General features: G+C 42.7%; 7 protein-coding genes across 13 annotated transcripts in view; 4 read left to right on the plus strand and 3 right to left on the minus strand.

The window, feature by feature from the left end:
- The window catches only part of LOC135344077 (nuclear pore complex protein Nup205-like), a 189,771-nt gene extending 167,691 nt beyond the window's left edge, over positions 1–22,080 (minus strand). Inside the window, exon 1 of the mRNA XM_064541162.1 lies at positions 22,071–22,080. The gene's annotated coding sequence lies outside the window, so the exon portion shown is untranslated. The remainder of the gene's footprint in view (positions 1–22,070) is intronic.
- Positions 1–22,500, plus strand: part of LOC135344131 (scavenger receptor cysteine-rich domain superfamily protein-like) — a gene marked incomplete in the record, with an annotated part of 804,697 nt that overhangs the window by 44,503 nt on the left and 737,694 nt on the right.
- On the minus strand, positions 21–3,092 carry LOC135344125 (scavenger receptor cysteine-rich domain superfamily protein-like). 6 transcript variants are annotated; one of them, XM_064541242.1, is made up of 10 exons: positions 2,905–3,092; positions 2,420–2,472; positions 2,354–2,378; positions 2,204–2,295; positions 1,996–2,151; positions 1,736–1,930; positions 1,513–1,692; positions 1,308–1,463; positions 780–1,209; positions 21–582 (listed from the first exon to the last, which is right to left on the minus strand). In XM_064541242.1, the coding sequence occupies exons 1-10, from the start codon at positions 3,075–3,077 to the stop codon at positions 198–200; spliced, it is 1,845 nt and encodes a 614-aa protein (XP_064397312.1). In that variant the 5' UTR covers positions 3,078–3,092; the 3' UTR covers positions 21–197. The 6 variants fall into 6 exon arrangements, with proteins under 6 accessions (XP_064397312.1, XP_064397316.1, XP_064397317.1 ...); XM_064541246.1 differs by having other exon boundaries at positions 2,354–2,371; positions 2,905–2,954; XM_064541247.1 differs by having other exon boundaries at positions 2,204–2,371.
- Positions 3,082–8,602, plus strand: LOC135344089 (transcription factor E2F8-like). Of its 2 annotated transcripts, XM_064541181.1 has the most exons (11): positions 3,082–3,220; positions 3,464–3,588; positions 4,104–4,210; positions 4,445–4,548; positions 4,780–4,984; positions 5,298–5,474; positions 5,692–5,782; positions 6,013–6,156; positions 6,464–6,745; positions 6,931–7,014; positions 7,267–8,602. In XM_064541181.1, the coding sequence occupies exons 2-11, from the start codon at positions 3,468–3,470 to the stop codon at positions 8,478–8,480; spliced, it is 2,529 nt and encodes an 842-aa protein (XP_064397251.1). In that variant the 5' UTR covers positions 3,082–3,220; positions 3,464–3,467; the 3' UTR covers positions 8,481–8,602. The 2 variants fall into 2 exon arrangements, with proteins under 2 accessions (XP_064397251.1, XP_064397252.1); XM_064541182.1 differs by lacking the exon at positions 3,082–3,220 and having other exon boundaries at positions 3,505–3,588; positions 4,104–4,212; positions 4,444–4,548.
- Positions 8,651–12,090, plus strand: LOC135344100 (gamma-aminobutyric acid type B receptor subunit 1-like). The gene is made up of 2 exons (XM_064541196.1): positions 8,651–8,800; positions 9,460–12,090. The coding sequence occupies exon 2, from the start codon at positions 9,505–9,507 to the stop codon at positions 11,797–11,799; it is 2,295 nt and encodes a 764-aa protein (XP_064397266.1). The 5' UTR covers positions 8,651–8,800; positions 9,460–9,504; the 3' UTR covers positions 11,800–12,090.
- On the plus strand, positions 14,278–17,099 carry LOC135344106 (serine/threonine-protein kinase WNK-like). The gene is made up of 3 exons (XM_064541201.1): positions 14,278–14,573; positions 14,634–15,686; positions 16,040–17,099. The coding sequence occupies exons 1-3, from the start codon at positions 14,391–14,393 to the stop codon at positions 17,006–17,008; spliced, it is 2,205 nt and encodes a 734-aa protein (XP_064397271.1). The 5' UTR covers positions 14,278–14,390; the 3' UTR covers positions 17,009–17,099.
- LOC135344133 (uncharacterized) overlaps positions 18,196–22,500 on the minus strand; it is a 6,158-nt gene continuing 1,853 nt past the window's right edge. The window contains exon 2 of the mRNA XM_064541254.1: positions 18,196–20,107. Within this exon, the coding sequence (XP_064397324.1) occupies positions 18,500–20,086 (1,587 nt within the window). The 5' untranslated portion in view covers positions 20,087–20,107 and the 3' untranslated portion in view covers positions 18,196–18,499. The remainder of the gene's footprint in view (positions 20,108–22,500) is intronic.

The following is a 22,500-nucleotide window of genomic DNA, read 5'->3' on the forward strand; positions in this document are numbered from 1 at the left end:
GACAGTTAAGAGAATCAGAACCAATTAGACAAAACTACATCACTCCAACCACAACTCACATCATTAAAACATGTGATAAAGTATTCAAAATAGTATGATATAATAATTATTATAGTGACTCAGATTATATGTACTTGAAATTTCTAAGTTTTGATCAAAAGCAAGTGTATGATTTTATACACAAATGTTCAGTTCTCTCAATGCTTGAGTGTGGAGTAGTCCTCTTCACACAGCCATACTTTGCTGTCCGTTTTGCTTGACATTGGCACTTCGTAGTTACTAGCCTCACTGTACACACCGTCACAGCAGCCTGCCCCCTCCACACCCACACACCTTCCACTCTCCACCACATGGTAGTTCTGCTCCTCATCTATAGGATTAAGCTGAAATGAGCGATGATTTATGTTCTTATCGCGCTCAAGTATTGAGTAGGTGTGGTCTTGTTTATTGCCATTGGCAACTTGTTCGTAGGTGGGTCCACTGGAGCTGTATGCACTGTGTAGTTCCATGCTTGTATCGTATACTGGGTTGTTCAGTTGTCGTTGAATTGTTGAGAGCTTTTGCACTTGAGAAATGTTGTATCTGTGTACAGTCATGCAGACATGCAGACAGGTGTTCATACTTAATATTGGAACTGAAAGTGGACAATGTATATGCAATGTACGCCTGAAAGAAAATAAGCTGAATAGTGCTTTCAAAATAAACTTATTCAGCTGGCTCTTTTGTCAACAAGCATTTATCAACACACTCAATGGAACACATACGCTCAATGAACTCACTCAGCTTGCTGTTTCTGTGACCAGCGCTTCCCCAACACACAACAAGTTACAGTTAATCCAATAGCAAGTCCTAGGAGCACAACCACCAGAAGACCAATCAATCCTCCCAAGGCAGCAGTAGGACAGCTTCCCATCATTTTATTATTAGCTAATGTAACGAATTGGTCTACTTCACTGGTGGTGGGGGCTGGCTGATTTGTTCCGCTGGTCGTGGTTGGTTCAGGGCATGTCTGAAGGGTTTGATCGATTGTCCTATTAATAACTGAGCCAATAACATCTTGGTGTGTCTTGCACACAACACCAAGATCCATGGAATGATCGCAATTGACGTTAACAGTTGGTGTGCAACTCAGACTACTGCTGGTTGTTAGTGTACAGCTATACACAGGTGTACCCTCTGTAGTAGTGCCATTCCTCAAAACTTCAACTCCTATATTACAATACATAAGTTAATAGCTATCAGATTTGCCCTCAATACTCAGCTCACATAATTATCAAAAATACAGAGCTAATTTACAGTGTGCATACCATTTGATGGAAATCCAAGTTCAGAGCAGACAGCCCCGGTGATTTCTTGATGATTGATACTACACACTGTGCCCCACCGACCACCCACACACACCTCCACTCGTCCTTCTCTTGGCGTGGATCCATCCACCAGTCTTGTGGTTCCAATGATGCAATCTTGTCAGTGCATGAATGATTACATACAAGATGGTAATAAATTGTTCACCTTTAATACAAGTCACTGCACCATACGCTCTATTGTCTCCTGTACAGGACAGTTTGGGGCAGGTGGTTCCTTGATTGGTTCTGCTACATTCTAACAGGCTTCTTTCAGCTCCATTACACATAGGATTAATGAAATGAGGTGGTGTTGGTAGAGATGAACAGACTGAACCTCTTGCAGCTTCTGTATGTACACATGATAACAGATAGCATGCTAGATATTATACCTCTTTCAGAATAGCCTAGTTGTCGACAAACCACATATGGAGCGAAAATGGTATTTGAAATTTGTTTTAACCAATTATTTTTAGTTGCACACAATGTTTCCCACTCTCCATGGACACAAAGCTGCACTGCTCCTTTTACTGAGTTATCCATTTCAATTGGTTGGTCTCTGAATCGAACATCACCATTGGAACAACCTGTAAACGTCTTGCCTCATAATAAGAGTATATATAGAGAGCTATAGACAGTATAACTTTCTTACCACACATAAATCCAGCTAAGTTACTGCTAGTAGTTGATAGCAGATCAAAAGAGTGTCCACGAATGCATTCAGTCAGGTTCTGTTCATATCCATTGCAGTCGGGGAACGTTACACAAGTTGTAGGGTTCCCTTTATCAACCACTGCTACCTGAGCCCCTAATATGTTCACAGACATAATTATGATTATTTGAACACTTATTGTACGTACCTTGAAAATCCATACTATTCTGTTGACAAGCCAGTTTGGCATGAGTGATAGTCCATCCAGAAGAACATACGCTGGTCCATTTTAAACTTAAACTTGAATTTGAAGACAGACAAATACTGACTGAGCTATCAAGATTCAACTCGAACTCACCAGCGACAGTGCAAGTATCTGTAATCTATTCACGTTAATACAAATATTCAAACAAAATTCATTCACCTTGTGCTGTCCCTTGTGTTATGAAAGTAGCTACTAGCACCGAGATCAGCATACTAGCCATTGTAAATTTCAGACTGACTAATTTTGTGTAGCAACTTATATCGTTTACAATAGCTACTTATGCAAACAGTGACGAACAGTGAAACCTGAAACCTGATGACAGGAAGTTTCATTTGTGTTCTAGCTATTTACAAAATTAGACACAAACTATATGGTTTGAACAATAACAGCATCCATATGTATCTGCGGCACACATTACACATTGTTTATTTACCAACTAAAAACTGCTAAAATGAAAAATAGTGGCTATTGTTAGCACAGAGATACTGATTACTGTCATTAGCTATAATTATGTAGGTACTGTTAACAGAGATTGTTTTATTGGCATTACAAGTGATTGTCATTTACATATAATTACAGTATTAAATACAGCAATAATTATTGTAAGCTCTACATGGGGAATCTACTGCACACAAAACACTCACTATGACTGAAGACAGAATAAAAGCTCAGGAAAATAATTCTGGCTGTAAACATGACTTGAGCTGTACTTGTGTCCCCATCGGGCTGCATTCTGCGCACGTGCAATCGCTCCAGGGATACTGTACGGGGAGGGGCTGGTCATCTGCCATGTGGCCGAGTGCCACGCCCCCATCATCGTTTGATTGGTCAACTCATGATTCTGGTGCTGGCGGGTTCCAACATATAGCGGGAATTTCTTGTAGACTTTAAAGAAGCTATTGAATGCTAATACAGGCACTGAGAAAAAGAGAGAAAGAGGAAAACTGAGAAAAGAAAGAAGTAGGTTTTGTTCTGTCTAGTTTTGAACTAGAAACTTGAGTTTGTTCACTTGTTCCTTGCCAACTAGTTTTACTTCCTGCTTTACTAGACTCTATATAAATACTGTACTACAACATGTACAATGTCAAGTTCACTTTCTTACTAGAGCTTGAATATTGTCTTACACACACACACACACACACACGCACGCACGCACCCACACACACACACACACACACACACACACACACCACACGCACACAGGTAAATGAGCGGACCTAACGCTAGTGTTTCATCTGATCCAGCAGCTACCAAGGCTACCAGTGTTGGCATTACCTCATCCCTAACTATGGACCCTAACACACCACACAAGACGGGGCACACTCCAGGTGAACATGAGTGCACATGACTACATGTTAGACTGGCGGCGACAGCCCCTCGTGTACCGCGAGGGACTGGCAAACTGTCTATCAGTCACTCGTCTCAGCTGCAACGAGCATTGCAGCCTATCAGATTGCTCAACGTCATATTAGCCCTGTAATTGTAACCGCACTTACACTTCAGGGGATTCAGTGCATTCCATAGTAGCTGAATCTCATAGCAAAATTTAACCACATTATCTATAAAGATATTCATGTTTAGTAGTGTCATACGATCTATTACACTTCCGCTGAGACGAGTGACTGAGAGGCAGTTTGCCAGTCGCTCGCGCTACACGCTCGGGCGGCTGTCGCCGCCAGTCTAACTACATGTGTAGAGTTGATACGAAAGCGAACGCATATCATATCGTATATCACCTGATTTTAGTATTGTGTGATTGTTGTTCATAGTATTGGTGAACCACACACACCATACACCCACACACACACCACGCACACCACACATACCACCACACATCACACAGGTCCACCCATGACGCCCACCACCAACCTCAAGGTCCTGGTAGCGGCTGCAGCAGCCGAGCGTGCCATTGACAGAGAATACCAAATAACCACTCACAAGAAGTCCAAGGTAAGAGACTTCACTAGCTCTAACATGCACAAGGCCAGGGAGACATGTACCACATAATTATGTCCTCTGCTCCTCTTCTGTTTGAATGGGTGCAAATTGAGGGAATTTTTGCAAAGCTTTGAGCAAATAAAGATAATAAAGTTGCACTAGAACAAACTGTTTGACAATCACAACACATAATTATACTATGTATTTCCCAGCACTGATATAACAGTATTTCCCCTGGCGGTACAGGTGAAGCGTCCATCATCTGGTGGGGGTGATGGTGTGGAGGGTGTGGCTTGTGAGGACGAGCAACCAGGACGCAAGAACAAGTCACTCTCGTTGCTCTGTCAAAGGTAATCTCATACCTCCATACAACTAGTACAATGTGACGTGTATTGTCTTATAATACATGTACAGTCTATTATACTTGCGCCCATAAATTACAGTTCTATATTCATTTGTTTTGTGTACTAGCTGGTACATTCATAGTCTAGTATGACGTAATTATTTACATGTAGTTTCTCACAATTACTATACAATGTCTTATAATGGATGTTGCTTGCACCATTCTCTTCCTGCCTCAGATTTCTCACGATAGTTGAGACTGATGTTGGTGTGGGATGTGAGTTCAGCCTGGAGACTGTGGCCGCCACTCTCGGCACTAACAGGCGGAGGATCTATGACATCATCAACGTGCTCGAGAGCTTGGAGATGATCGTCAAGCAGTCTAAGAACTGGTACATGTGGTTGGGACAGGACTGCCTACTGGTCACACTCGCTAAACTAAAGGTACAGAGTTAACAAGCATGCTGTTCATGTGTAGCAGATTTATGGTTGAGATTTGACAAAAAAGCAACCAAAACAACCACACTTGTGTACACTGTGCATTACGTGTGTGTGCGTGTGCGTGCGTGCTGTGCGTGTGCGTGCGTGTGTGCACGTGTGTGCGTGCGAGTATTCACAGTGTACACTAACAGTCACACACTCTTGACCTCTTAATTGCTTCATGTTAACAGTATACATTTAGTGTACCCGTACTTCCTTGCTAAACAGCATATACCCGATACCTGTGCATGCTTACTGGGGCCCATTCCCATTCCAGGCCATGGCACGAGATGATTCTGATTTCCGCTCACTGTACGAGTTTGAGGGGGTGGATGCACCTGAGCTGAGTGAGGGTGTGGAGAGTGTGATGTGTGAGGACGGCCCTGTGAGTCGCTGGGACAAGTCACTGGGCGTGCTCTGTCAGAAGTTTGTCATGCTCTTCCTCATAACACCCGTACGTAGGTCAATCTACGAAAGAAATATCCATTAACATACCTGTAAATTAACTAAATTAACTGTTGTTGAGACTGTAGCAATAACAACCAGAATTGATTATAAATGTGGTAGCATTGTCATATGATTGTGTGATACAGTGTGCACTGTATAAGTAAACCACCTCCATCTTTGCTGCCTCCCATACGTCATCTCTCTCTACCTTTGTTACCTCCCAGAGCCATGAGGTGACCCTGGAGTGTGCTGGTAGTCTACTCATGCCTGACAACTACGACTCCACCTCGGGTGGAACACAACCCACCAACAAGAGTGAGTGCTAGCTCCTACTGTACACTTCAATGTTGACTGCCCATAACTATTGTCCGATTGTCATAACTAGAGCTACAATAATTACGGTGTGTTTAGATTAATTTCAGGCAAATACACGTTTCTTTTTGTGAGAAATAAACATACGTATAATTATAGTGATATGCGTACAGTCGTTAATATTATACTCTATGATTGCACACACACACACACACACACACACACACACACAGCCAAAGTTCGAAGGTTATACGACATAGCCAATGTTCTCACCACTCTCAACCTGATACGTAAGAAGACGTTCCTTGCTCCCAACCATCGCAAGATGCCCGGCTATTACTGGTGTGGTCCGAGCCTCGAACAGATCGACGTGTTGCGTGAGTTCAACAACATGCAGTACCAGAAATACTATAGTTGCTAAGTGCTTGTTATCACAACACAGCGTTATAAACCCGTGCTGGTTTCAATCTGTTTGCGGCTTCATGGTGTCACCACAGTCCAATCTATAATACCTTAAACAACCCCTCAAATAATGCATGCCAAAACTTAGTTCCTATACTCAACATAAATCAGAAGCCATAATTGACCATAGAACTTCTGGAGCCAAATTTATTACCTGACAGTGTTCCATGCAATAGAGACAAACAGTCAAACTTTACTCATTGTTATTTATTCCTCATGCAGCTGTGACCCGCAAGAGTGACTGCCCCACCTCTCTCTTTACTGCCAAGTCCTCCCTCTCTGGGGTTGCTCTCACAAGACGGCCCTCATTCGGGAAGAACCGCCCGTTTATCCATCAGTACGAGGTCAAGGGTCAATCCAGCAAGCCCAGCTCTGCACCTGCGACCCCTGTGAAGGTTAAGGAGACTGGTTTCAAGAGAAGTATATCGTTTGGGGGCGGGGCTAATCCGAAACGCCCAGCTGGTAGTGAAAGGATAGACACCACAGCAGCAGCTACTAGCAAAGGTACTCTATTGCAAGGGACAGTACACTTACTTAATTATTCCCCTAAAATTGAAATTTATATGCCAGTAATGAAGTGTGCTTAGTTTGAAACCTTCACTGTACATGTGCTAAATGTATCAAGTCAGTGTAGTAATGGTAGACCTAGAATGGCGTTCTAATCTCTCTGTGTGTGTGTGTGTTTTCAGGTGCTCCTAAAGCTACCGACTATTTCTCTGAGATACGAGAATTTGAGGCTGAGATGATGAAGCACGTTCACAAGTACCCTCATGATATCCTACCACACTAGCAGTCATGTCAACTCCCTGCATGTTGTAGCTTAGCCTCACTACATGCATGGTGTGGGTGTGATACTTCCTGCATGCCATTCAGTACTTCAACTACGTACAGTATATTGCACTTCATTGTATGTTTAGAGCTGAAGTATATAGCACTGCTATTTTAAGTTGTCTATCTGGCTTTAATACTACTGTATTTGTTTATCACTTGCATGCTGTGTGTGTGTTCCTTGACTTCTTCTATACTGGCTCCATTGTTCCGTGAGTTCGTGCAGCGCTACACTTCCACTGTCGAGACTGTGTTTGGTGGTGGACGTACCATCCGACCTAAACCTGCCACGCCTCCATTTGGCAAGACCACACCCATTTTATCGGCCACCCCAATACCACCGTTATCTATGGACCCCTTCCATAGAGCTACTAATTCAATGGCACCCCTCCTTTCCAGTGCAACGACCAATCAGATAGCAGCGCCAAAGACAAGTATTGAATCGCAAATTCAACCTACTGTGACGACACCTCGAATGAACTCTGACCCTATAACTAAACCTGCAGCTGATGAGCCGCCCTCACTAGTAGGAGTCACCCAAACTGCCAAGGACCTCATGCTGATGATGGGAAATCTACTCACCAAACTAACTCCTGACCAGCTGCCATCGGAGACACCTCCTGTGATTCTCGAGTGCCCCGAAATGATTACTACTGTTGGATATTCTAAGCGCTACGAAGAAGAGAAACAATTGCAAATGTCCACCACCAGTTTGATGAAACCTGCTGTATCTGATCTTGGATCCGGACCTGGCATATCTGGCATACCTGGAATGGAACCTGGCCTGAAAACATCAATGGCTCCTATGTGTATACCGTTGTCCTCTCAAGTTCTAAGTTCGCTTGTATCGCAAAAATCGATTCCAGTGATAAATGAACGGACTGGACAACCGAGTGTTTCGATTCCCAACCACATCTCTAACTTTAGCAATATTTCCCAAAGTGCTCTACTAGCTGGCCAAATTGTCACCTGCCTTCAACCGAACGTTGACATTACTGCAACAACTTTGAGCAATCAAATCCCCATCTCTTGGCTGCCCCAACTCAGCTCCCTGCTCCTGCCTACTGTTGCTAACCACACACCTATACCTAACTCTAACAGCCCAACTATTGGAACAGTGAAAAATGGAACCACCTCTCAGTCTCAGTATAACTTGCAAGCTAGCAAGGAGAAGATGGTGGGAACTGCGAGCAATGCAAATAATAGAGTGCCTTTAGCGTCTGTGCAAAAGGCACAATTTATGGTACCACAATGTTCACGAAAAGAGGCTCTTAAATGCACGGAGGATAATCATGCCCAAGAGAATGCGATGCCTTCCCCGAAGAGGTTCAAGTTGAGTGCTACAGGTTCACAGCGGCAATTTCCTGTGAAAGATAGTCAACCGCTGGCTCAGCTCAGGAGAGCCAACTAACAGAGCTTACTAGAACTAAACTAGGAGATTAATTCAATAAGTGTGGTTCTGTTGTACTGAGAATTATTAATGTGTGCAGTATACTGTGGCTATAAGTGTACGTGATTGTGTTGATGACCCTATTGTTGACAATAACAATGAAATTAATTGTCTCGAGTCCTGGCCGCGGATTAGTCCTTATATGCTGGTGGTTCATTGTGCATCTGTAGGGCACTAGTAGATTCTGTAGGGCTTCAGTACAAGCCTATAGCTGATATCAAAAGTCTGATACAGAGCAACTGCAAGCAAGGAGAGCGATATACTGTTAATCTGCTATACAAGTAAGATACCAAATGCAGTGAATGTGCTGCTCCATGCAAGTGAACTGAGTTGCTAGGTAGAGCTTTATTGTACTGTGGCTGTACAGTGCAAAACTTTAGGGTGGTATAGTTTTAGTTTAGTGGTGTTTCAGCATGAGAAACTTACAGTGCATGTGCTTCTCATAATAAGTGCTAACTTAATCCTATACTTTTGTCAACCATGCATACGATGCCTAATAGACACTAGTTGATATAGCTAGATCTATATAATTATGTTATACATGGGAAGTATACATGGGAAAAGTGCCTCAGAGGAGGTGTACTATGGGACTTAGTATATACCTATATACAACCAGTTACTTAGTATCCCGTCAAACTTGTTGTATTACACTAGTATCTAATTCTCAAATTAGACACTTTTTTGGAGGTGTCCATGCATGTGATTTAGAAGCCTTCAGGCATGCGTAGTACCCTCACTACACTCGGGATACTCTCATAGACACCTCATAAACAGTGTCTAACTATCTCATAAATGCCGACTGGGATATTTTGTTATTGCAAGTGCAACATTATAATTCCCTTGTGGTTATTACCATAATTGGCCAGGGTTCGTGTATACTTTAAAGCATTCCACCCACCAACTAAACGAACTTTCATAACATATGTTTTCACTCATACAGTTTCACTGATTAACGCCCTGAACTTCATGTACAAGCCAAGTATCGATGGCTAGCTTCCAAATATTTGTTGCTTACATTCTCGCTACCACATTGGTACTGACTGCAGCTGGTGCCAAGAACAGAACATTACATATCCTTTGTCTATTACCGTACAACGAGCCTCCATTCTATCCATCGTGGGATGATGGACCTCAGATCAGATTAGCACTGGAAATGGCCAAAGAGGAGATCAATAATCAGACAGCAATACTACCAGAATATCGTATAGAACTGATTCACAACAACAGTGGATGTCAGCACACAAGTAAAGCTTATGAGGCGGTGTTTGCCAATGTCTATTCTCAATTTGCTCCCAAACGAGTGGTTGGTATTATAGGTCCTGGTTGTTCGAGTTCATCAGCTGCAGTAGGTTCGTTGCTAGGTCGTGAGCAGCTGTCATTAGTGACAGTTCATAGCGGAGGCAGCCTGATACTGGCCAATAGAACTACATATCGTTACGCTCTGAGCTCTATCAGCTCATCGGAAAAATTTGCTAAATTAGCCGTGGAACTAATGATAAAGAACAGCTGGACCAAAGTGGGAGTATTATTTGAAGAAACTCGTACATTTTACTCATCAATTGCCAGTGAAGTCCAAAAACTTGTATCACTAAACAGAACACTTAGTATTGTTTCTACACCTGTGTTCAATACCTACATACCACTAAGAGAACTGGTACGAAAAAATGGCCTTCGGATAAACTTCTTGCTAACAGCGAAGAACATCACGCAACGAACTCTTTGTCTAGCACAACATTTCGGGATGGTATATCCAGCCTACCAATGGATTGTCACCGTCAACACATTCGATGAGATTGCTAGTAACGTGAGCTTCTATTACGAGGGTAAAAAATACACATGTTCCGAAAAAGACATTAAAACTATTGCTCTCGATAGAAGTTTATTTCTTGTCTATCGATTATCAGCAATCAACGAGTCGTCACCGTCAACCTATTCTAGACATTCATTCAACGAATACGATCAACTCATTCAAAAAGGAATCGAGGAAAGCAATTTGCAGAGCGGCCTACTTAACAGGCCCGCTATCGAGTATTCCGTATGGACCTCGTACTTTTACGATTCACTGTGGGCGTGGTCTGTTGTTTTAGACAACCTTACAGAAAGTCTTGACCTCAGAACTTACAAATACGGAAATACAACCGTGTCGGATATGATTTTAGACGAGTTCTATCGCTTGGATTTTAAGGGTGTGTCAGGAAGAATTGCGTTTGACAATAAGTCGGGATTTGGGTTGAGATCTGTTTCTGTGCTACAGGTGACAAATGGCATATCAAAAGCTGTTGCTTATCTTAAGAACGGAAACACGCTTATACCGATAGACAATCTGTTGGAATCAATACCTGACAAGTTTGATTCTGCAGATACAGTGAGCAATGAAGTTGTTGGTATCTTCTTCACTATTACAATCATAGAACTGGTGGTATTGGTGGTGCTAAATCTTCTCACGTACAAATATCGGACCCATCCGTCCGTTAAAGCATCATGCATCAAACTAAACCAAATCATGTTCGTCGGATGCTACTGTTTCATTCTAACAATATTTTTCTTCACTCTGCAGTCTTCTAAACTACTGAGTAATGTTCCATGGGTAACTGTGGCACTGTGTAACCTGTCTTGGTACTGGATGCTGCCTCTATCGTTTACACTGACTTTCGGAACAGTGGCTGTTCGAACGTGGAGATTGTATCGCATATTTACACACTATCTGAATCCAGGACGCTTCATTACTGACTTCTACCTCATCGTGTTTGTATTCATTTTGTTATTGATAGATGCGCTATTTGGAACAATCCTGACAACACTTAATCCTCAACATTTTGGCCTAATTAATACAACTTCTATTGATGGAAATGCAACATTTTTATACTATTTCCGGACATGTGGAAGTCGAATTCCAGCGTTAACAATTGGACTAGTTGTCGGTCCCAAAGCTTTGCTCATGGCAGCTGTGTTGATGCTTACTGTGCTAACTCGGAACATAAAGAGCAAATCCTTCACCACGAAGACTTTACGTATACTAATCTATCTAATCATCCCAGTGATGGTGCTGGGATTTGTAATATATTACTTCTTCTATTTCGAGGTACCGACATTGACCGTACCTTTCTACTCATCAGTGATAACTTTTAACATCATGTTAGTGTTGTTTGTTGCTTTGATATGTTTCCCGCCACTACTGCCCAAGTTACAAGAGGGATTCTACAAAATTGTTCGAAAGAACAAACCACTGTACGAGGCTCGTGTGGAGATCCAAATTAACAGTTTACCCATATCCTTTTAAATTCTTATTCTGCACTGTATTATTATTCATAATCATTAATTGTACTCATGCATCATAATGCATAACAGTAGTCATGTGTCCCTCGATCCCTCTGTCGTTGGCATACATCAAAAGGGTCCCAGCAGATTCTTAGATCTTCTGAGTACTCTGCATGGGAAAGCGTATATAAGTTTAATATTTCCAAAACTATAAAGGAGGTTAGCAACGAAAATATTTGTTACTGCACATCGGGATCATTAAGACGAAAGTCAAATGAGTTATGTACACATGCAACTGACACACGACATAATTAATATAATCATGATTCTCAGTGTTATCTTGCTGACTTGAACTGATCCAACTTTAGCATTTTTTGTCACATGAAAATGTCGTTATGCAAAACTTAATGTATTGATCGTTACCAAAAATGGACATTTGTCCCTTTAGACACCTATTATGCTAAAATTATTCCAAGCATAATTTATCAGGGCCTAACTCTGCATGGCTGTTATTGAGATACGCCCCCTTTTTTTCTGCAAACAAAATTAAAAATTGTATTGCTTGACAAGCTAGATGGCTAGAATGGGACCAGGGTGACTGATTTGGCAAAGAAACACTCGGTGACAGAATAATAATTATGGTCCCCTCTACAGAAGAGGGAGCAAGCATGCAGGTTCCGAAAACCCTGCCCTAAACGCTTTTTGCCTTGCATGGCATGTCCCCCCTCGTCATTCTTGCTGCTGAATGTATGGGGTGTGTACAACACCGTAATTAGTGAGTAAGATTTATGGGCAAAACAAAAATGACAACTTGAGCGGGTGAACTGAAAACATGGCCCATGGCCTTATGCATAGGCGCCAGGCCAAGTGGAACCAGCCGCACCTGTCACATGCAGTACCTCCACCAGGTAGGGAGCAATCCTTTCACCTGCTCTATGCTGTTAATCCCACTAGATGAGGACCATAATTACTTCAACCATAGCCTCGATCCCAGGCCGAGTTTTCGCTTTTATAACGGCTAGGCGAACAACTGGGCCTGGTACTAGTTGTCTGCGCATGCGTCAAATTTTCATTGTATATTTGTGGTCGGCAAAAATATTTAATAAATCAATAATGGAAATTTGTACACAGAAAATGCACAGAGTGAGTACACAAAAGATGCACATAGGGAGCTGCTTCACAAAGGCCTGGGGAGTTGCCAGTTGTGCTGCAGCACAATTACAGTGACCCAGGGCAACTTCAGGATGATTGAATGCCTTCAAATTACGTTTCAAAAAGATTTAGCAGGCTGCTGGACTTCTCTGATTCTAGGCCCCAACTCGTAACTCATTGCTTGAGAAAACGTAGATTCTCTTGATGTCTCTGAGCTACCCAGCAACGCTCGAATGAACAGGTCATACTCCAGTCCTGTGTCTGTGAGTATAGGACAATAATTATTAAAAGAAACCAAAGACGGTTAAACCCTTACCTCAAACTGTCCAGTCTCGTCCGTTAGTATAGCCAAGAGGAGCACTGTTGGGATAGCTGGATATTAGCCATTCCTGTACAGAGAAGTAGATATTTTAAATACGTGTAGATCTATACATATTAAATTTCTCGGTTATAGTGTCATTGTCGACGAGCTGATGATGGCAGCACCAAGTTCTCTAGCTCACACTCTTCACTTGATCCACCATATTAATGATGAAACTATAGTCTACCTACATTCTTGCCAAACATGAACAAGACTTAACTTGATAGCATAGCCGGCCATAGGGCCCACACAAAAATATCTGACCTTAACAAGCTTGACAAAGCTTTATACCTCTTCCCTTGTTGTTCAGTCTTCAGAATAAGCTTCAGAGAAGAGAGAAGCTTCAGCTAAGAGCCATTCCAATCGATTCCAATAATGATAAAACGGGAACTGACTTCTAGTACACGATAGTACACGAATATAAATGTCACGAAAGTGAACGAGAATATCCATTCGTCAGAATCTGACGAACGATTGACACATGCGCAGACAACTAGTACCAGGCCCAGTTGTTCGCCTAGCCGTTATAAAAGCGAAAACTCGGCCTGGGATCGAGGCTACTACTTCAACCAGAGTATTAATGCTTTGATTAAAGGCCGCGGGATAAAATAATATTTGAACCCTAAACCGAAACTCGTATCCTCGACCCCAGGCTGAGGCTAATTTATTGCTCGATGATGTGAGTTGCATCTCTGAAAATGCGTAGATCTACATTGCAATTGCTGGATAAATATAGAGTTACATAGCTCGATATAAAATACCTTCATCAAGTTGAATTGATTATAATGGAACTAACTGCACATTTGACTCACTGCATGCCCAGTCTGTGTATATTGTAGTCACACCTGCAAAACTACTACCAATCCTCCACTCAGACAGTCTATTATACCTACACTTCTGGCGTGTGTTCATAATTATCTATTTAATAGTCTCATGAATCAGCCGCACCTTTGGTGTCAAAGGTGCGGCTGATTCATGAGACTACCTATTTTATTTTAGTGGCGGCGGCATAGAATTCTACAACAGGCGGTAGATCATAATTATGATTATTGCAGAAAACATAAGAGGTTTGAACGAAATACGCCCCTTTTTTGCAAAGTATGGCTTTTAGAATCACTGCTGATCCCAAGTTGGAGCAGTTCTTAGTCGCTACAGTTGAGTTAACTGGACGAGTACTAGGAGCAGGTGCTTATGGCAGTGTGGAGGAGGTGGAGATACCTGGAGCAACGGTAGCTGCCAAGAAAATGCACCAACAGCTTGTCAACCTGGGTTCTCCACAGCAGGTATAGTTACACTGTTATTTTTCTAGCCTGCATAGACTAATTTACTGGTATTTCCTCAAGGTTGAGAAATGGGTGACTGATTTTGTGGAGGAGTGTAAACTGATGAGCCAGCTCCGTCACCCTCACATAGTACAGTTCCTGGGGGTGTGCTATCTCCCTGGAGCCCAACTCCCCGTCCTACTGATGGAGAAGCTACAAACCAGCCTCGACAACCTTCTGGAAACCAGCCCCAACATTCCTATTGACCTCAAAGTGCACCTTCTGACGGGGACTGGCCGAGGGGTGGTCTATCTGCACAGCCGCACTCCACCCATTGTCCATCGTGATCTGTCTGCCAAGAACGTTCTAGTCGATAACGGTCTCAATGCCAAGATAGCAGACTTGGGTGTTTCTAAGATTGTGAACATTCAGCCTGGCCAGCTAGCTGCCTCGATGACTCAAATGCCAGGCACTGGTGTGTACATGCCACCAGAGGCAGCTCAAGAGGAAGGGGTCACACGATACAATACTGCCATAGACATCTTCTCCTTTGGTGTGGTATCTCTCTTCACACTGACACAGACCTTCCCCAAAAGTCTCAAACCTGCTAATTATCGAGATCCTGCTACTCAAAAAATTGTTGGCCGATCCGAAATCGAACGCCGTGAAGATTACATTGCTCCAATGAAAGCAGCTCTTGGTGAGACCCACCCCCTAGTCCAGTTGACCCTCGCTTGCCTGGCGTATGACCAAGAAGATCGACCTTCTGCTGTGGTGGTGTTGAAAAGATTGGAGGATGTTGGAACAACACTCCCTCAGAACTGCACCCAGACCAAGCTAGAACTGATTCAACAGGTGGCTGTGAAGGAAGAAGAAGTGCAACATTATTATTACAAGAACCAAGGTTTAATCAATCAGTTTCAGCATCAAATGTCTGTCCAATTACAAGCATCTATCGATCGTCATCAAGCTGAGAATCGAGAACAAATTCGTGGACTGGAAGAACTGATCACTCTCCAACAAAAGCAGTTGGAAGTTCAACGCAAAGAAATTGATTGTCTTCTCTCCAGTTCAGTGAGGTCTCTAAAGCTACAGCCTCGGGAGGACACACCTCAGGGCTCAGGACAGAGAGAGGTGACTGTGTGAGCGGGGAGTCCTTTATGCATACATGGAGTTGTGCCTCAATATGTATTGTATTGTACAAATAATTTTTATCATGGTTGAGTGTGCTTTTGATTGATGTTGTCTAACAAGAAAAGTTTTGTTAAGCAACAGCATTGTGTCAGTGTGGTGGGATGGCAGCAACCAACTAAAACCTTTTATTATGCGTCAATAGTACAGCCTTGTTTACAGCACAATAGCTAATACACTTTCTCTAAAAAACTTGACCATAATTATAATGTTAGCTCAATGAGCTCTATGTATTGTAGTACTTACCATTTCTTTGATGTACGCATAAAAGTGACACAGTTTTTCAATTTTTACAGATAGCCATAAACAAAACCACAAAAGCAATCAATATTGTTGATTCGAGCACTGGAAACGCATTGCTACCACACAAGTCGACCACACCACAACCAACTGTTCCTACTGCCATCACTTTCAACTGGACGACAAGATGCAAGGACATACCAAAGGCGATGATTGTGAACGATCAGCCTGTGGCTATCAACGGGAAGCTGTACACGAGAAGCTGGAGTAACGGGACTACGACTGTGACTGTGTACACACCAGATCAGGATAGCTGGGATGAGCTGCCACCTCCTCCAGTGGGTGACTTCGCCATAGCAACACTGAGAGGTCGACTGTTAGTGGTCGGAGGTGAGGACAAGTCTACTAATGAGAAAATGAATACCATCCTAACGTTCGATGAGAGCTCTCAACAATGGGTCCAGTCACTTCCCCACATGCCAAAAGCATTAACTTTGCCAGCAGTTGTTGAATATCAGAACCATCTGATCGTTATCAGTGGACTTGACTCACACTACACTAGGATAGCTGACGTGAACATTCTGAACACAAGTAACAAATGGATCACAGCCGAACCACTTCCCTGCACTGGTGACTACAGCACTTGCCTAATTGAAGACACACTGTATCTTATAAGTCAAGACACTAAAGAAGTGTTTCGAGCTCATGTACCCTCCCTCATATCACGAGCCAGTTTTGGTGTGTGGGAATCTGTCGCAAGTGTGCCATTCTATTGGTCATCTCCCATCGCCGTCCGCAACACCCTCCTGACTATGGGGGGTAGGGAAGGACTAAAAGGTGACGCTACCTCAAGCATCCATCTGTACGATCCCACTAAAGACCAGTGGACACAATGTGGTAACCTTCCCGAGAAAATGAAGTGTTGTCATTGCATTGAACTATCAAGCGAACTGTATATACTAGGTGGTTTAATAAATGGCTTCGCTATCAGATCTGTGTTCATATCCATCCCATATATAACATAGCACACTACCAGTACTATATAATAAATCTGTGTTTATTTATTGATGTATTGTACAACATGTTCTTTTTGATGAAATAAAATTGTGAAATTAATGTCTATATAATTATATAATTACATTACAACTCCGAAATGTCACAGAGAGCTCACAAGGTCAAAGCATATAAAGCGTAAATTCTCGCCTGTGTTTTAGCGCTCCCCCTCGCCCAAACGTGAATGGGAAGGGGGCTGCGAAAGGCCCCCTTAACCCCAGTGCTCGATGGCCCCTCGCTTTGATTTGGGTACTTTAAAGGTTTCAGCACATTCAACGGGTACTCGAGAGTGTGTACACTAGTACCAACTTCATCATGTCCTGGTATATAGATATATAATTATGTCGTCCGGCAGTTCCAAGAATACTTGACACTGCCAAAAACATCAAATAAGGATTCCCTGCATATTCCGGCCCTTATTTGAAAAAGGGGAGAGGCTGGATTGATTGGGTTACCAATGGAGAAAAAGGGGCCAACAGAGTGAGGTCAGTAGGTGAGAGGTTGTTGCAGAAATGTGCACGTGAATCAGACGAGGTAGCAGCTATAGCTAGAGATAGAAATGTTAGCAAGAATCTTTCGTTACTAGACTTTTAAACCTCTGGCATCTTTTTTACCATTTCCTGCGCAATTGAGCGGTTGTTTATTTTGTGCTGCCTTAACACATCATCATCATCTTCATCGGCAACACCCTTCTGACTGTGGGGGGTAGTCATAAACAGTTAACCATACATCTAATGTATGATGATCCTAAAGGCCAGTGGACACATGTGGTGACCTTCCCGAGGAAATGAACTCTTGTCAAGGAAATGAACTCTTGTCATTGCATTGAACTATCTGGCAAACTGTGTGTCACTTGGTGATGCAAGTGATCTCACATAAATTATCAGATCTGTGTACACACATCAATAATCCCATTCATTAGTTTTACAACACTAGTATGTACATATCAGTATTCGTAGAATGCATATTCAGGTGATTAATTATACAACAGCTAGCTGGTATTTATTGAAATGTCTATATACGGCCGGGTTCTGGTAACATAATTATAGCTAGCTATATACGTGACTGTAATGGAAATATGACCATTATAGGACAGTGCATGATAGCATGCGTTATTGGATCTACATAATTAACATGCTGTTCTATTTAACCATCATGATAAGAGATATAATAATATATATGACACATGTAGCAATTCGGTACCCAAGACCAGTTACTATGACAACACTGTCAACATGAATAGGAGGTAAAGATGTGAACTGATTGCACAATGAATAATGACAATGAACATTCCTGACCTAACCACACAAAGCACACACAAACACACAACATGCCTCAGGGGACGGTTTGCTGATAACAAAAAGACGATTACTCACAAAAGAACAAAAAGTGTCACAACCATAAACACAAAACGTTCATCAGTTCTCCACACCACACACACACACACACGCACACGCACAGAATCATTTGTCCTTGTCTTTATGGCTCCTCTTAAACAGATGTGAAGTGGATATTTTTCTGTCTCTAGAGTCTTTAGAGTCTTGCAAACGATCTGAGCTGTCGTGGTTATTCTCACTAAGTTCCTGTTCTCTTGCTCGACTGGTTTCAGTTAAAGCCGCCATTGCTGGGAAATTTAGTGTTCCGTACGTAACTTTATTCTCGTCAATGACCTCTAACCCCTCTCTCGGTGGCAACAGGTCGCTACTAGACGTGGCCCTTTCGTCGCGATGCTTCACTTCTATTAAGCTTACATCAGGACTTAGTGGTTGCACAGATACACTAGGTTGTGGCACCATCGAACTATTAACAGGGCTGGTAACAGAGTCGGCTGTTGTAGGTGTACTATCACGTGGGAAATTGAGTTGTGTGTACGAATCTTGAGCTATGGGCGTCGAAGTTGCTCTGTTTCTGAAACCGGGGACAACTTCGGCATAAGTTCCCATACCATTTCCTCTCAGCGGGGTAATGCTTCCATTGCCGTTAGCGACTGACTGATGACGAGGTGGATAATCCATATTAGCGTACCTCGTTTCACTAAACACTTCGTTAACGCTACCTTGACCAACGTTGACGTTCTGGTACAACATTCCTGGTTGATTCTGCTGCGCTGTCACTTGTTGTTGGGGCAGTACGACATTCTGATAAGTGACCCCGGCTGGTTCCTCACCGATAACAGGATGGGTAGCGTGTCCGTTCACAACTTGGGGGCCAGTTAAATTACGAGAGCTTTCAGTGAGGGAACTTTGGCTGCTAAAACTGCTTTCTGAAGAGCGCCGATTTTGTGATGTGCCAGACGAGACAGTGTTCAATCGCCTGTGTCTGTGATTGTGACGTGCGGGGGGCAAGCTCATACTCCCAGAGGTGCGGTGAGGATTAATCTCCTGCAATAAAGTTCCGTGTACTCGATCTCGCGTCATCTGTTCTGTTCTATCGAAATCGATTTTCGTATAATCCGTGGGCAGATTGGCGGGATTTGGTTGAGGGGCCGGGTGCTCAGCCGGTGGTTTTTGAAATTCTACAGGAATGTATTGTCCCTTTTGAAGGGGTGGGGGAGGTGGAGGGGGTGTGACCAATTGTTCGGCTTGTGCCAGTGGGATCCCGTTTTGCCCAATGTTCGTATAGTTACCCTCTTGTAAAGTAGCGGGTGGAGATTGTTGTCGCTGTACAAAACTCATAGTGGCCAGATCAGGAGGTCTACTTTCAGAAGGGAACGGCGACAAGTCTCCATTTTGCTGTTGCTCCCCTTGGTTTATATTTCGCGCCACCAACTCGAAAATCTTACTGGCACGTTTAGACGAAAACGCATACAATCCCTCGCCCCCAGGGCACTTCCTCCCGGCTTCGAATGAGAACACTTCACCGTCACAGCCATACTTGCGGAGGAATCGCAGCGGCCACGTCCATTTATCTGAGCTTGAGCTATCCGTGTACACTAGTTCTGTTTCACTCACTTCTAGCAGTCCTCTTTGACCCGACGCTCGGTCTACGTTTATATTCTTGACAAAAAAGAAATTTGGTGGATGCTTCTGACCACCTACGCAGTTTCCCATAGCAACTAGTAGTGGGTGTACCTGCAAGGAGAAAAACACTAATGTTAACGGAGGTTGTAACGCAGGACATTATTGCCGTATAGTGGGTATATTTCAAGGGTATAAATGTTCGTGGTTTTCGCGGATTAGGCATGTGCCGCGAACATTAATTTATAACCGTGAACTTAATATCGCATGCATTCATGTTGCAAAAAAGCATTATTCCACAAAAATTAAATCCGCGAAAACCTTTCTAAAGGCATTTCCGTGAAAATTTTTACCCTCGAAATATATCCGCTATACGGTACTAATTAATGCACATCACACATTAATTGTAATTATCAGCTCTAGCTACTAGGGGCAGCCACAAGATACAATACAAGTTATGGTAAACAGCACACACATATTTAAAGGAGATACCATAAACGATGCTATGGTGGTTTAAACAACACATGTGACTACAGCAGTGACAGATGTTCACTTTCCCAGAAGAATTAGTTTAGAAAACATATCCCATGCAGTAGTTGTACCAACAGTACACCAGTGCATGCATACTAGTGGTATAGGAAAGTAGCTATGCTAGTCAACATTGATATGTTTTCAATAACAAACACAAAGTAATTCCATGCACTTGCTTTGTAAGATACAGCTACCAAGTAGCGACTAAATGGATCATTTAGCTTTGAATTGGACAATCCTAACCCAAGTTATGGCCTCTCAAAGTTACAGGTCATTTTCAGAAAAACACCAAGGCTAAGGTAACTAAGGTAACATGCTTTTTTCTATAAAACAGGACAGCAGAAAGCAATCACTGATATAAGCACATCACTAGATTGGCCTTTCAAAGGGCTACAAAATGTATCTCTTTATTGTGAAATTGGACAATCCTCACTCAAGTTATGAGCTCTCAATGTTAGCTCCCAAAACAAGCCCATAATCCCACCATAAGCATTAGGTCACAATGTACTAACAGTATACACTTTCTCAGACTATTATAGCACTTCCCTTGCAGGTGGTGTGAGTACATTACTTCAATAGGTTGCCCTATAATACATCTAAAGAAAGTGCACGTGGGTAGGTCTATACAATGAGTGGTGTACATCTAAGAGTGCCGGGTTGGCAGGTGCAGTCCTACCAGCCCTATTAGCAGAGTGGTGTTAGCACACAGAAGCAATGGAATGACCTTTAGAGATGCCGGTAAACATGTACACGTAATTGAATAAGGACTAACCCCCCGCCCACACTAATAGAGGAAAAGGCATCATGCAAATTGACAAACAGAGCTATAATTATACACTACACAATAGTATCTAGTACTAGCCATACACGTAGGTAATGTCCATATTGATGAACTATAGTGCAAGGTTCATAAACATTCTCATGAAAGATATCATTACACACGTGTATGGAAACTGTTACAGTCTCTCATGCACCAATTAGGCTCTGACCTGATCTTCCCACACTAAGGCACTATGTTTAGTAGCACTATAGTATAGTGAGTGCATGGTACTCCCACCAGCAGTTGAGTATAGCCATGCTTAATGATGCATGAGCTGACCACACGGTCAGAGTATCAACACCAATGAAGGCTAACAGACAACAATGACATCACAGCTCTCCCTAGAGAGTATACACTAAATCAAGTACACAACGTAACTATAACAACCAGTCAATGGTTGCATGGAAACTTCTGACAGTTTACTATATTAAAACAGTACATGTACATTAGTGCAAGCTAGTGGTATTCAATACAGTTATCATGGGGTACTTTCTTGAGGACAAGCGCTTTAGACTCTAGGACTCCATTACAAGTAGAAACAAAAACACAGGCCGACATGTTTAAGTTTCAACACACAAACTAGTGTAAGTCTTCTCCACCTCCTGACCTGTATCCACACTGAGCACCACACACACACCACAATGCAGGGACCACCCACACACCACAATGCAGGGACTACCCACACCACACCACACAATGCAGGGACCTCCCCCCCACACACACACACACATACAAGGACCACCCACCACCCACCCACACAGAAGTGAGGCAATACTACACTAGCCCATCCCAAAACCATAATCTCGTAATTATATCAACAACATAATTATATCAACAACAACTGAATACCACTCCCTTTATTGAGGGGGGATTAAACAGATTATGGCCAGGCTAATGTTTCACAAAGAGTGCCTGAGTTACAGTAGCCGCTAACTATGGCAACAATATTGGATAGAGGGGAGTGCTTGTATGGCTTCTGTTGGTAAGGTCCCACAGGTGGGTGCCAGGTTGGGCACATAATGTGAGCTCTTAATTAAGTGCCCACACTTGAACTAAGTGACAGATTGGAATGCCAATTAGTGGACTGACTGTTGTTTACAACATACACATAATACATACAGCACTGAGTAATACCACCTATAAGAGCATTGCGTAA

The sequence above is a fragment of the Halichondria panicea genome, chromosome 11 (assembly GCF_963675165.1).
Source record: "Halichondria panicea chromosome 11, odHalPani1.1, whole genome shotgun sequence".
Taxonomy (NCBI): domain Eukaryota; kingdom Metazoa; phylum Porifera; class Demospongiae; order Suberitida; family Halichondriidae; genus Halichondria; species Halichondria panicea.

Excerpts from the sequence above, each read along its gene's own strand:
- LOC135344125 (XM_064541247.1), bottom strand. The coding sequence starts at position 3,077 with ATGATGGGGGCGTGGCACTCGGCCACATGGCAGATGACCAGCCCCTCC. Across the intron at positions 2,372-2,419 it reads AACACAAGGGACAGCACAAG|ATACTTGCACTGTCGCTGGT; the intron begins GTGAATGAATTT and ends AATAGATTACAG. Across the intron at positions 2,152-2,203 it reads GAATAGTATGGATTTTCAAG|GGGCTCAGGTAGCAGTGGTT; the intron begins GTACGTACAATA and ends TGAACATATTAG.
- LOC135344100 (XM_064541196.1), top strand. The coding sequence starts at position 9,505 with ATGGCTAGCTTCCAAATATTTGTTGCTTACATTCTCGCTACCACATTG.
- LOC135344106 (XM_064541201.1), top strand. The coding sequence starts at position 14,391 with ATGGCTTTTAGAATCACTGCTGATCCCAAGTTGGAGCAGTTCTTAGTC. Across the intron at positions 14,574-14,633 it reads ACCTGGGTTCTCCACAGCAG|GTTGAGAAATGGGTGACTGA; the intron begins GTATAGTTACAC and ends TATTTCCTCAAG. Across the intron at positions 15,687-16,039 it reads AGGGCTCAGGACAGAGAGAG|ATAGCCATAAACAAAACCAC; the intron begins GTGACTGTGTGA and ends CAATTTTTACAG.
- LOC135344089 (XM_064541181.1), top strand. The coding sequence starts at position 3,468 with ATGAGCGGACCTAACGCTAGTGTTTCATCTGATCCAGCAGCTACCAAG. Across the intron at positions 4,549-4,779 it reads CTCTCGTTGCTCTGTCAAAG|ATTTCTCACGATAGTTGAGA; the intron begins GTAATCTCATAC and ends TTCCTGCCTCAG. Across the intron at positions 4,985-5,297 it reads TCACACTCGCTAAACTAAAG|GCCATGGCACGAGATGATTC; the intron begins GTACAGAGTTAA and ends TTCCCATTCCAG.